This window comes from Pituophis catenifer, unplaced genomic scaffold (genome assembly GCF_029215685.1).
Source record: "Pituophis catenifer annectens isolate HBS135680 unplaced genomic scaffold, rPitCat1.0.hap2 SCAF_2, whole genome shotgun sequence".
NCBI classification, from domain to species: Eukaryota; Metazoa; Chordata; class Lepidosauria; order Squamata; family Colubridae; genus Pituophis; species Pituophis catenifer.
Genome location: NW_027256882.1, coordinates 194,422,339 through 194,436,270, shown reverse-complemented (window position 1 = coordinate 194,436,270; position 13,932 = coordinate 194,422,339). Strand labels below are relative to the sequence as shown.

Genomic DNA, 13,932 nt, shown 5'->3' with positions numbered 1-13,932 from the left:
ATAAATACTTCTTTTGAAACTCCCCTTAGATTAGGTAACATACTATTTGTGGCTCCCATCCCACAATTTACTAAAAAAAAACTGTTCCACAAGGGATGGAAAGAAGGCTTCAGATGCAGATAGCTTCTAACTATGACCTGTCATGACCCTAAAGTACTCCTTTTCCATAGTCACTTTGTGCAGAAATAAAATGTTGGTTCCTGTAGCACTTAGCATAGCTTTGTATTTTCCATAAGCTTCACCAATACATGCACACATGGCCAAATTCCCATGGCATACACTAAAGTAAATTCGATTCATCTAAATCCCTTTTTAAAAAATTAAATGGATGAGCATAAAAAATAATTAACTTTTTTTTACTGCATAAACTTTTTAATACTGCATAAATTCACAAATTCATTCATTAGGAAGAAATAAAGAACAAAAACCTCCTCCCAGTGGAACAAGATCAGCCCAAGGACTCAGGGAAGGGGTGGGGGAGTGGCAGCAATCATTAGAGAAAGTCTTTGCCCGAGGGAGGCCACTGTTCCTCAGATAGCCGGATGTGAGTCCCTCCTTGTGAAGTGGGGTCGGGGGATTCAGATGGGCCTACTGATTGCGTACCTGGCTCCCTGCCACGTAACAGCGGTCCTGCCTGAGCTGCTCGACATTATAGCCGGGGTGGTGGTGGAAACCCCCAGACTTATTGTTATGGGAGATTTTAACCTGCCATCCGCTGGTGAGATGTCAGAGATGGCTCGGGAGTTCATGGCTTCCATGACGGCCATGGACCTGACCCAGGTAGTTCAAGGCCCCACCCACTTGGGGAATCACACTATGGACTTGATTTTTGTCTCTGAACAGTGGCTGAATGATCTTAGAATAGGGGATATAGACATCAAGCCCTTGTCATGCTCTGATCATTCTCTCCTTCACATGGACTTTCAAGTCACTTCCACCCACCGCAGGGAGACGGAACCAACCAAATGGTTCCGTCCCAGGCGCCTGATGGACCCCGAAAGGTTCCTGATGGAGCTTGGGCCATTTCCTGAGACTCTGGCTCGCAACTCGACTGAGGACTTGGTGGTCGCCTGGGACAGGGCGGCTACTGGGGCCTTGGACCGCGTTCTGCCTTTGCAGCCTCTGACCCGATGCCGATCTCGTCTAGCTCCTTGGTTTTCCGAGGAGCTGAGAGAGATGAAGCATCGGAAAAGACGCCTGGAGAGCGATTGGAGGACAAGCCAATCTGAATCTGACCAAACACAGGTGAGATCTTATATTAAGACCTACCTAGTGGCGATAAGAGCAGCGAAGTCTAGCTACTTCTCCACTCTTATTGCATCTGCAGAGAACCGTCCAGCTGCGCTGTTTAGGGTGACCCGCTCCCTACTTCAAGTGGGGGTACGGGAAGATCCCTTAAAGGATCGAGCTGAGGATTTTGTACAATTCCTGCATGATAAAGTCGCTCAGATTCGGGAAGGCCTGGACTCCGATTGGGTAGACGGGGGCAGGTCTTGAGAGCGTTATCTGGGAAGAGTTTGACTCTGTGGCTCCTGAGGACGTGGACAGGATTCTGGGCAAGCTTAACACTGCCACATGTTTATTGGACCCGTGTCCCTCCTGGTTGGTACTGGCCTCCCGGGAGGTTACACGAGGCTGGCTCCAGGGGATTATAAATGCTTCTCTGAGTGAGGGTGTCTTTCCCGCCACCTTGAAAGAGGCGGTTGTGAAGCCCCTCCTCAAGAAGCCTTCCCTGGACCTGGCTATATTATCAAATTATCGTCCAGTCTCCAATCTTCGCTTTGTTGCGAAGGTTGTTGAGAGTGTGGTGGCGCGACAACTACCCTGATACCTGGATGAAGTTGTCTATCTGGATCCGTTCCAGTTGGGCTTCAGGTCACGATACAGCACAGAAACGGCATTGGTCGCATTGGTGGATGATATCTGGAGGGCTCGGGACAGAGATTGCTCCTCTATCCTGGTCCTATTAGATCTCTCAGCGGCTTTTGATACCATCGACCATGGTATCTTACTGCACCGGCTGGAGGGGTTAGGAATAGGGGGCACCGTGCTTCAGTGGTTCTCCTCCTTCCTCTCTGACCATTCGCAATTTGTGTTGGCAGGGGGGCAGAGGTCGACCTCGAGGCACCTTATTTGTGGGGTGCCGCAAGGGTCAGTCCTCTCACCCCTTCTGTTCAACATTTATGTAAAACCGCTAGGCGAGATCATCCGTGGTTTTGGGGTGAGTGTTCATCAGTATGCTGATGACACACAGCTATACATCTCCACCCCAGACCACCCCAATGATGCCCTTGCTGTGATGTCCCGTTGCCTGGAGGCTGTGCAGATCTGGATGGGGAGAAACAAGCTCAGACTCAACCCCTCCAAGACCGAGTGGCTGTGGCTTCCGGCGTCCCGGTATAGTCAGCTAGTACCATCACTGACAATAGGGGATGAGATCTTGCTCCCCACAGAGAGGGCCCGCAACTTGGGTGTCCTCCTGGATTTACGGTTATCTTTAGAAGATCATTTGACGGCCGTGGCCAGGGGTGCCTTTTATCAGGTTTGCCTGATCCACCAGTTGCGTCCCTTTCTGGATCGGGACGCCTTGCGCACGGTCACTCATGCCCTAGTTACCTCCCGTATGGACTACTGTAATGCTCTCTACATGGGGCTCCCCTTGAAAAGCACCCGGAGGCTCCAACTGGTCCAGAACGTAGCCGTGCGGGTGATTATGGGCGCAGCTCATTACGCCCATGTAACACCTCTCCTACGCGAGCTGCACTGGCTCCCGGTGGTCTTCCGGGTGCAATTCAAGGTGTTAGTTATCACCTTTAAAGCGCTCCATGGCTTAGGACCTGGGTACCTACGAGACCGTCTTTTGCCACCAATAGCCTCCCACCGACCAGTTTGTTCTCACAGGGAGGGACTACTCAGGGTACCATCAGTCAAATTATGTCGACTGGCGACTCCCAGGGGAAGGGCCTTCTCTGTGGGGGCTCCAACCCTTTGGAATGAACTGCCCCCGGAGATACGGAATATCCCTGATCTCCGTGCTTTCCGCCGTGCCCTCAAGACCCTGATGTTCCAACAGGCGGGGCTAAACATACGAACATGTGAATGATTTTTTAAATGTTATCTAATTCTGGGTTTTATTTAATTGACCAAACTAAGTAATAATTTTAATTAGCAATTTTATGATGTTTGTGTGTCTATATTTTTCTTGACTGTACACCACCTTGAGTCCTACGGGAGAAAGGTGGTATAGAAATATAATAAAGAAAGAAAGAAAGAAAGAAAGAATAAATGATAGTCTTATACGGATAAATTCAAGGAACAACTTATTTACACTGTAAATAAAGAAGCAAGGAACAAAGTAATTACTTTGAGGAATGGTTGTTACAATATCATGTTGACCATTCACATTGGAAATCTGGCATTACAACTATATTTTATGCAGTACTGCTTGCACAAACCTTAACTGAAAAAAGGTGGGAAGTCAAATAGAACTGAGATATAATGCTTGGGCAACGGCCTAACTGAGTTTCTGTACAAAAGTAAACCAGGAATTGAAGTCTTCACAGTTCAGAGAGAAGCAATTTAGAATTAAGGAGAAATTTCCTGACAGTTAGAATAATTAATAAGTGGAACAACTTACTTGCAGAATTTGTGAATCCTCCAACACTGGAAATTTTTAAGAAGATGTTGGATAACCATTTGTCTGAAGTGGTGTAGGTTTTCCTGCCTGGGCAGGAGGTTGGATTAGAAGACCTCCAAGATCCCTTCCATTCTATTCTATTCTATTCTATTCTATTCTATTCTATTCTATTCTATTCTATTCTATTCTATTCTATTCTATTCTATTCTATTCTATTCTATTCTTTGATTCTGCTCATGGGAAACGGCTCATAATATGGTGGGAACATCATAGAACTTGCATTGCTAGGTTATCTCCCTACCTTCATGAGGAAAAACAACAAGATGATGACAAAGACGCTGACTTTGGGATGGATCCAAACTGCAGATCTCCCCAGAAGCTGTGGGTCCTCTGTGTGCTTTATCCAAGTGAAGTTATCAAAGAGGCTGCTGATGGCTTCTCTGGGCATCAACTACAAGGAGAAAAGGCAATTATGCTTGTCTCTCAGAGAAGACTCTTCCCTACCACAGCGAGGCAAATTTAGCAACAGAACTGACATTTTGATATGCATAAATTATGCAAATGTGTATTGCATATTTTACTTCATGCATGGTATCTCATGGTAGATGTGAACAAATAATTGTTCTGACTTTTTTTTATGAAACTGAAGAGCCTTAGAAAGATGAATTCTGTGACAGAACCATGCTTTGTTGCCTTTCGATGCTGCTGCTGTTGCAGGATCTCTTTATACAAAAAGGCCTAATTATATTTCTTGGAGGCCACTTTTGAACAAACAGTCTTTCTGTCACTCAAATCTCCAGATCATACAATCAAAACAAAACAAGACTTGAACAGGTCATCTACATCAGGGGTCTCCAACCTTGGCAACTATAAGCCTGGAGGAATTCTGGGAGTTGAAGTCCTCCAGGCTTAAAGTTGCCAAGGTTGGAGACCCCTTGTCTACATAACTGTTGATCCTCAAGATACAATCACCACAGCATGCCTGCCTCATTGAGAATCTCTAGTCTTGCAGAGAACCAACAATCCTGGTCAACAGAGAAGCACAGCACTGATTTAACCAATTGCTGCTCAACTGTTAGCCAGCCAATGATGCTCTTTCCCATCTTTTTAGTGTCGTGCCAAAATAAAACGCTTTCCCCTTTGTAAAGCTGCTATTTTGAAAAAGACTGCCCACCTTGAATCTGGTTTTGCTTTAAGACAAAACACTGGGAACTGGGAGGCAGCTTTATTCTCTAACAAGCTCTAAAACAGCAGTGCACAAGAGATAAGCCAAATATTATTTCTTCTGCAATAATCATTTCCAGTTTGAATTCAGCCAAGTATTCTATGGCTGGAAAGGAGGTTTTCTCAATCCTGATCATATTTGCAATCCCATCTGATAGATCCTTCAACAGTCCAGATGTAAATTTCTGTTGTTTCAGAAATCCAGGATAATAGTTATATTTTCTTTAATTGTTTTGATGATGTCCTCTTTTTCCAGCAAGCAGAGAACAACTGTTTAATAGAAAGAAGATTGCATAAGGCTGCTGTGAGCAAAACTCTCTCCTGTGGAATTAATCCTTGGTCTGTGGAAGTATTATGGATTTCCTGACAGCATAAAAAAGATTAGCTTTCATACATCATGTTAAGCCATAATGTGTTGGGTCCAGTGATGGTATTCAGCTGGTTCAGGAAAACCAGTAGTGGCGACCTGCGGGTGGCCGCCCACCCTCCCCAGCGCTATTTTCGGTGTACAGCAAACCAGTGGTAAAATTATGTGAAACCCACCTCTGGTTGGGTCCGCATGTTTTGTGAACTTAGCCATTGTGATTTGTAAACCATGGTGAACAGCATAGCTCCTTATTGAGCCCAGTTTGTTCTATTTGCAGTTCAGTAAACCATGAAACCATGGCTTAATACAATATATGAACCTGGGCAGGATGAATCTAGAACTTATTTTTTCAGAGGCAGAATCCCCTGCCTGCCCTTATTCCATACAACAAAAGAATGGATTTATCATTGCTTTTCTTCTCAGCATGCAGACAAAATAGAAGGAAAAGCAAGAGTTTATTCACCACCAGTGTGCTAGCACAAACAAAGAAGTGTTAGTGCTATTTGAAAAGTAAGTGCAAATGGAAAATGCAGTATCCTACACTATATGAAACAGACACTTGGTGAGTATTTTTATACACTGTGTTATTACAACTGTTAGTTTTATTGGGCTTTTATAAATTCTATTATTTATATTTGTACGTTGTTCTGGAACCTCAGGCAATGAGAACAACAGCACAAAGTTAAATGATAAATAACTATACAGATAAGTGGAATCCTCACTTCTCCAGCCATAAACTGTCCAAAGCCAGGGGGGAATGTCAGAGATGCTATCACAAAAGTTATCACCCCAGGATACACAAGGCGGCTGAAAAAGAAAAGAAATGGGAATTAAATTCATACAACAGTCTCTGAAATACGCTGCAAATGCCATGTAGAAGGCAAGGGCTCAGCCAGTGCTTTCAACACCGATTCCTGAGAATGAGTGGAACTTTTTCCTCTTGGCTAGACATCAGTGTGAGTTAAACACACACAAAAAATCCAGCCACTTATTAGGAAGTAAGATAAACACTAATATATTGGAAGCATTCCTTGTTTAATCTGAACTAGAGCATAATTCAGCAGCTTCTACCACTTGTCTATCCCTTTAGAACTTTTTTTCTAAATTTTCAGATCTGGATTGCAAAAATTTCAAATGATTAGTAGACAATAGTTAAGAGATAGAATGTTATCTATTTCTTTGCTGGCATCTGGAGGTCTCTAGGATATTTACAGCCCAGATTTCTTAGCCCTACCTGACAGTAAATCTAGCTTTAGTTTAACAGTATACTTACTTACTTACTGCAAGACAAAAATAAATATTTCAATTGGCCATCTACCTTAAGCTCTTAAAGTACAATAAACCTTAAGACAATATATTTTTAATTTCCTATGTTAAGAACATTTCCTGAATTATAGTTCCTCCAATTATTAAAAAGGCATCAAAAGGCAAATTTTAATGCTACCCAAGTTAATTTATGTCTTACAGAAAAGAAAACATGGCTTCAATCTTAATTAAACTTAAAATATAATAATTTAGCAAAACATACTCACTATTTGGTTAGGAATCGACTTAGAGTAGCATGTTGTCTGACAAACAAAACCACCTGTCGATTAAAATAAACAAAAAATGCTCCAAGAAACCCAGAACAGATCCTATAACATAAGATTTGAAAAATAAAATTAATCCTAGGCTTTGAATTTACATAAGAACACTATAGATTAAAAAATCTATAGTTAATCTTTCAACAACCGATCAGATTCTTCCAGAAAAGTTCAAGGATAAATAGCAAAATATATTCCATTTTGAATTCTGCACATTCATTTATATTTAAGTTCAACAGTATATCCAGAAGGCATAAGTAACCAGAGAGAAATAAATCTTATTGATTAAGATGCTAAAATCTTCAAATGGCATATAACTTTTCTGGCTGCAGGGCATCCATTTGAATGGTTAATTTATGTGACTTTTTAAAAATTGCAAATAAAAAAAATGACTATATCATTACCAGAGATCTCAGCCCATTTTCTGCATCCTGTTTTACTGCAAGGAGAACATTCAGAACTGTCATCCATTTTAAAATACAGTTTAAAATGATAAAACATAGTCTACCACCTCAGAATTCTATCTCTAACAATATTATTCCAATCTGTTATGATTTGTATGTTCCAGAGGTGGCCCTCCTTGTTTATATATCCCCATAGCTTGCTTTTCAGTACTGTAGTTAGATGTTCATATGACCATAAAACTAAGATATCTCCCAAGATAATCTTCTACTGTACAGTACTGTTTCTTAAAGTGTGGTCATAGAACATGGGGCGGGGGGGAGTCCTACCACTTTTTCAAGAGTCTGCAAAATCAAAATTATTTATCATCTTATGTTGAAAAATAATACAACATTAACATCCTATCAATCAATCACGAGTAGCAAATGCGGCAGGGAAATCACTGATTTTAATTTTTAATATAATAAATATCACTAAAATATAGCCCATACAAAGAAAAGCTCTTTGGAGTCTTTCCTAATGGTTAGAAGTGGGAAGGGTCTTAAGAGAAAAAAAGTTTAAGAAACACTATCCTATAGCACTATACGCTCCAGAGAATGTACATGGCATTGTATATACTCTAATCCAGTGGTGGGTTTCCAAATTTTTTTACTACCGGTTCTGTGGGTGTGGCTTGGTGGGTATGGCATTGCTTGGTGGGCGTGGTTTGATGGGTGTGGCAGGGGAAGGACACTGTACAATCTCCATTCCCAATCAATCCAGGGGAAAGTTACTGCAAAATCCCTATTTCCTCCTGATCAGCTGGGACTTGGGAGGCAGAGAATAGACGGGGGCAGGGCCAGTCAGAATTTTTACTACCGGTTCTCCGAACTACTCAAAATTTCCCAGAGACCCTTGGGAGTTGGGCGGCATAGAAATGTGATAAATTAAATTAAATTAAATTAAATTAAATTAAATTAAATTAAATTAAATTAAATTAAATTAAATTAAATTAAATTAAATTAAATTAAATTAAATTAAATTAAATTAAATTAAATTAAATTAAATTAAATTAAATTAAATTAAATTAAATTAAATTAAATTAATTCTGCTACCGGTTCTCCAGAACTGGTCAGAACCTGCTGAAACCCACCTCTGCTCTAATCCTGATTTTTTTTCCCACTAATATAGATAAATTGAATAATCACACATTCTTGACCTGTAAGAGGTCCAAAAACAATTGGAGGAATCACTACTTTTTTAGTTATTTGGTTAAAGATTCGGCACCTACAACTCAGTACTGAAACTCTTGGCAAAGCATGAAAGAATTTGAGATTCCCAAGCCAAGACTAGAATATCAGCCACAGCTCGTTCTTAAGCTACATGTATATAAACATGCCAGTAGGGCTACAAACTAATTGTTAAATGAATTCTGTCAAGTGAATTTCAAAGCTTGTTTTTGATGAAAAAGGCTTCTGGTCAGGTTACATACAAAGAAATGCAACAAAGCAGCTTTTCTGCACCTGCCATATTTCTCAATCCTGCATGATAAACTGCACAACCAAAAATATTAAGACAATGATTGGAATTCCACTCTCAGTCATGGAAATTCACCAAATAACTTTGAGTCACAGTCACCATCTCTCAGCACAACTTAGCTCACATGTCTCTAAAACTGGGGAAGGGATTGTTTATATAATTTGTAGAAAAGGCAGAATAGAAATCTAACACCAATATCTGGTGTTCTCTTTTGCATCTGATCCTCCCAAAGAGGAGTGTAATCTCTGTTTCTCCAAACAAAAACAAAACAGTTCCTTGTCAGTCAACAGGAGTGCTGATTTAATACCAGTTTATAAGGTACTTAGGATCCGAGGACTTGGCAGCCTAAGGAAACAATAGCCAATAACTGTCCATCAACATGCCGATCAACCAATCAATATCCCAATCAACCAATAGAAAGCCACACCCAACCAGGCACCACATAAATATAACACATAGAACAGCCCAAAGTATACATTCTGGTAGAGAGAAGATCCCTGAGGATGGGTCCAGCAGAAGTTGAAAAGATCATCATCATCACCATCATCACCACCATCATCATTATCAGAATTGGAAGGGACCTTGGAGGTCTTTTAGTCCAAACTCTTAATCATGCAGGAGACCCCATACCATTTCAGATAAATGGATGGCCAGTCTCTTCTTAAAAACCTCCAATGATGGAGCACCCACAACCCCTGAAGGCAAGATGTTCCTCTGGTTGATTGTTCTCACTGTCAGGAAATTTCTCCTTAGTTCTAGGTTGCTAGTTTCCTTGGTTCCTATTCATTGTTTCTTGATTTGCTTTCAGACGCTTTGGAAAATAAGTTGACTCCCTCTTGTTTGTGGCAGCCCCTCAAATATTGAAACACTGCTATTATGGCACCCTAGTCCTACTTCTCTAGATTAGACATACCCAATTCTTGCAACTGTTCTTCATATGTTTCAGCCTTCTAATCATCTTAATTGCTCTTAGCATTCTTTCCAGAGTCTCAACATCTTTTTTATATTGTGACCAAAACTGGATGCAGTATTCCCAGTGTGGTCTTGCATGTGGGCCAGAGGTTTAGACTAAACCACTCATCCTGGTTACTGACCCAGATTGGACCCATTATTCTGGATGCATATATTTGCTAATATAAAGCAGCTTGAAATACAGGCGTGAGAAGAGTTTGAATTGTATTGGGAAGAGGGCAATGACTAACCACTTCTATACTGTTCCCAAGAAATTGCATGAACACTTCTTTGAAATCCCCTTAAGAGTTGAGTATGCTTCAAAAGTGACCTTACCTGTTTCTAATATGGAACTTTCTAATTTAACTGCTTCATATGGAGAACTTTCAATATGGCTTGCCTTTCTTCACCCCTGCAACCCCCATTGCAATTAGCTGTGCTCCAGTGGGCTTACCCTATTACAGCAAATGCCGGCAGCTCCTGTAGGTCAAAGGGAAAATCCATGCGAAAGTTTGTTCTGAAGAGGGCTGTGATGGTGACTGTGAGGAGGGGATGGAGAAAAGAGACAACCAGGGTGACCAGGTAAAAAAAAGGACATGAAGTTAGACCCTTGGTACCCAAACAATGAGTCTGAGAACAGCCTAAGAAACCTCTATTACCATCATTTCAGTTTTAAGAACTTCACTGTAAAAAAAAATCATAAGTGTTCCAAGAAGACTGAAATAATTCAGCCTTAATACCACTTTGTTACTAAAAAACCTTTCTGCCTTGCACAGACACTCCCCTACCCACTATCCCCATAATCTTGCAGAAGTTGTGTATAAAGCTAATTGTGGGAGGCAGCAATAACAACAAGAGAGGCTGGGAGGAGATGTGTCTTCTCATCTTACTTGCATCCTTGTTCCAAACAGCAAAGACTCGGAAAACAAAGGCGCTGAATGTGGCTGCAAAGAATCCACGCCAATAGTTACGAACTGCAAAATAGGTGGAAGTGACTTCAATGCTAAAGAGGACACCTACAGAGTAGATAAAAATTCTCATCAGTTCACGACAGTCTACGCCCACAAAATGCATGCAAATACTATTTCCCCCAGCCATCACTCCCCAAAATAGGCTCTTGCAAAAGGGATAAGAGTTACAACAATAAGTTTATTTTTAATTTCTTTTCATTTTGCAAAAGTTTTGTTTTGTTTTGTTTTGTTTTTATGGTTAGAATTAAGGCCACAGAGGAATCAGTGTAAGCAAGACTGAAGTTCCCCAAGTCACCCTTTATGTTAATTCACTACTTTCCCAACTTTCTACCATCAGAAGAATGTTTCCTGTTGAAGAACCCTTTGAGGCTGGATTATATATTAAATTCACTTCACAAGAAGCTCTGGATAGCACTGCTGAATCTAATTCAGGAGTCCCCAACCCACAGACCACGGCCCAGTACCAGGCCTTGAGCATTCAGAAATGGACCATGGAGTGGCGGGCTACAGAGATGAAAAAGTTGGGGAACTCTGCCTTACATCAATTGAACTTGATTGTAAAATTTGTTTTCTTACTGAAAAAAATCCAAAGAACTTCAGGGCTATCTGGAATGAATGTTGAAAGCCTGTCTTTTGGTGAAATAGAAGCTGCCGCCACCCTTCCAATGTAATATCACTGTCTCCTATTCTAGTGACAAGGGACTTCTCAAAACATTGCATTGCATTATCCACATGGTTCTCAATTGAGTATGTATTGGAGCAGTATGAGAAGATGCCATGAATGAACACTAACCTTCATACTGCTAAGATTCTAAAAATAAATGGAGGGCTTTTTAACGAGTTGGAAAATGATGACCAATAGGATCCTGAGAAGGAAGAGTGCCATCAATATATAATCAATAATATTATTAATAATAAAGGGTCTTATAAATGGAGACTAAAGCATGATGCAAGAGAGAAGATGTGATGTGTCTTGGAAAATTTAGACAAAAGCAAGCAGCCACTTGCCTCCAAGTGGTGTCCCGAAACAGCAGCCAACCCCCACTGCACAGCCCACAGTCAGGACATCTGTGTAATAATATGGCTGCTACTAGTGGAAGAGATGAGACAGAGAAAGAGAAAAAAAAACAGGAAAGAAGAGGAGTGAGAGGATTGGAAGCTAATATTGCAAGACAATCAGTTGATGTTTTGTAGCACATCTTGGACCCGTTTACTGTATATATTCTGTATATGTCATTGTTTCTGTTTTATGTCATTCTGGCCCTGACAAGTTCCAATACATTTGTGCAAGAAATTGGGGCATTGTACCTGAATGCACAACTCTTATAGAAACAGGATATTTTCAGCTTTTCAGATCCAACATTTTTTTAAACATCAAAAAAGCTGCTGTATATCAACAGTTGATGGTTAAGAAGCGTAAGTTGTTAATAGTTTTACACATCATAAAACTCCAGTTTGAAGATATAGGAATTTGGATGTGTTCTTCATGTACAGGCTTTTGCCTGTGAATATTCATAGCTGGAGAATGTGCTACAAAATGGAATTGCTGCATTCTCCCAATTATGGTAGTACTTGTGAATAACTTCAGTAACTTAGAACAAACTCCATTGTAGTATAGCCTTTATAAAAAAATTGTGAACAATGAACAGAATACTTTGCATGAGAACAGCTTTCTCCTCTGATTGATGTTCTCATGAGTGAAGTACCACTTCAGTCCATTTTTAAAATAGTAACTTTATTAAAGATTATAATTACAATAGTAGGAATTATTTCATTTGGAATTCATGGATGTGCCATACAGGCAATGTACCTGGCTGAAATGCTTTGCTTAGATGGAGCTGAAATGGTTTGACTCAATCTGTTATTTGTTGTCCAATTCATATGATTTACTGCCATACACAGATGATAAAAAATAAGAAGGAAGAAACAAACGAGCAACAAGGCCTCTCTTCAGAGAAGCACATAGTTCAGGAAGAGAATTGCTGAAGCCACCAAAATACAGCTGGTAACTCAAGAGGTCATCTCTATATGGATAGGATTATTATCAATATTGAATTCTAGCTACTAAAGAGCTCTCATTCAAATTTACACAGACACTTCAAATTCATGTTTGTAGTACATGCCTTATTTCAAAATTACCAAACACAGATTCTTGTTTAGAGGATTCAGCAAGGAAAAAACAACAAAGGGTATTAATTAACATTATCAGTAAGTTAAAAAAAACTTAGCATTCATCAACCAGGATGGAAAATAAAGTAAGGTTTTAAAGATATATATAGGAGACATGGGGGCACAGTGGTTTGAATGCAGTATGGCAGAGTAACTCTGCCCAGAACCTGGAGTTCAATCCTGATGGGCTCAAGGTTGATTCAGCCTTCCATCCTTCCGAGTTCAATAAAATGAGGACCCAGATTGTTGGGGGCAATATGCTGGCATTTGTAAACCACCTAGAGAATGCTGTAAAGTATATACATCTAAGTGCTATTGCTATTGCTATTGCTATCCATTCAAGTATACATTTCCAAATTAAGTTTGAAAAAGTTGCAAAAATCAAATAGAAAATTTCCAAATTATACCTACTTGTCACTTCAGAAAATATTGGTCCATGTCAAGTATAACCATAGGGGTGAGTGATAATTGACTGACAGGCTTGGTCTCACTGAATATATTGAAAAATTGCTTTTGATTCAAGAGGGAAAAAAGAGCGAATCAAGATACCATCAGATGTACTGCTCTTGGCAACTTGATAAAGAATCTGCTATAATTAGCTTATGGATTCAATTGTGTTTCTTCAGTGATTAATATAGACTATTTGTTTATTTTATTTATTTAAATGACTTCTAGGACTACCCATCTTTTGTGCTCTAACTTTTGGCAGAAACAGCAAAATAAACAAACAAACAATAAAACCAACATTAAACAAACCTTCCATTGCCCCAAAACAAACACTTTTCCATATGGCAATATTTAAATTTATTGGGCTCTTGAAAAAAGCTGCCAAACTGAAATTGACGTCCATTTATCTCCCATCTAATATTTCACCTTGTAAAATGACTTCAATATTTCTAAAATCCTTAATCTCATACCAAGAATCATTGTCTCCCTACCGTCTATGAATAAAATTATTTTCTTGAACAACAAAATCTCTTCTTAAGGTCTTTAACCCAAAGTATTATTTTATCATTGTTATGACTATACTTGTTATTTATAGACTAGCTGTAAAAACAAAGTATTTTCAGCACCTGACTTGGCAGTTTTAAGGTAATGGTGAAAAGAAAA

At 39.9% G+C, this 13,932-nt stretch overlaps 1 protein-coding gene across 2 annotated transcripts in view; it reads right to left on the bottom strand.

Annotated features, from left to right (window-relative positions):
* The window catches only part of CLCN1 (chloride voltage-gated channel 1), a 64,014-nt gene that overhangs the window by 20,158 nt on the left and 29,924 nt on the right, over window positions 1-13,932 (bottom strand). For both annotated transcript variants that reach the window (XM_070935378.1, XM_070935379.1), the window contains exons 7-12: window positions 11,662-11,740; window positions 10,573-10,698; window positions 10,137-10,221; window positions 6,761-6,862; window positions 5,951-6,035; window positions 3,939-4,088 (exon numbers count right to left, since the gene is read on the bottom strand). In XM_070935378.1, coding sequence (XP_070791479.1) covers window positions 3,939-4,088; window positions 5,951-6,035; window positions 6,761-6,862; window positions 10,137-10,221; window positions 10,573-10,698; window positions 11,662-11,740 — 627 coding nt within the window. The remainder of the gene's footprint in view (window positions 1-3,938; window positions 4,089-5,950; window positions 6,036-6,760; window positions 6,863-10,136; window positions 10,222-10,572; window positions 10,699-11,661; window positions 11,741-13,932) is intronic.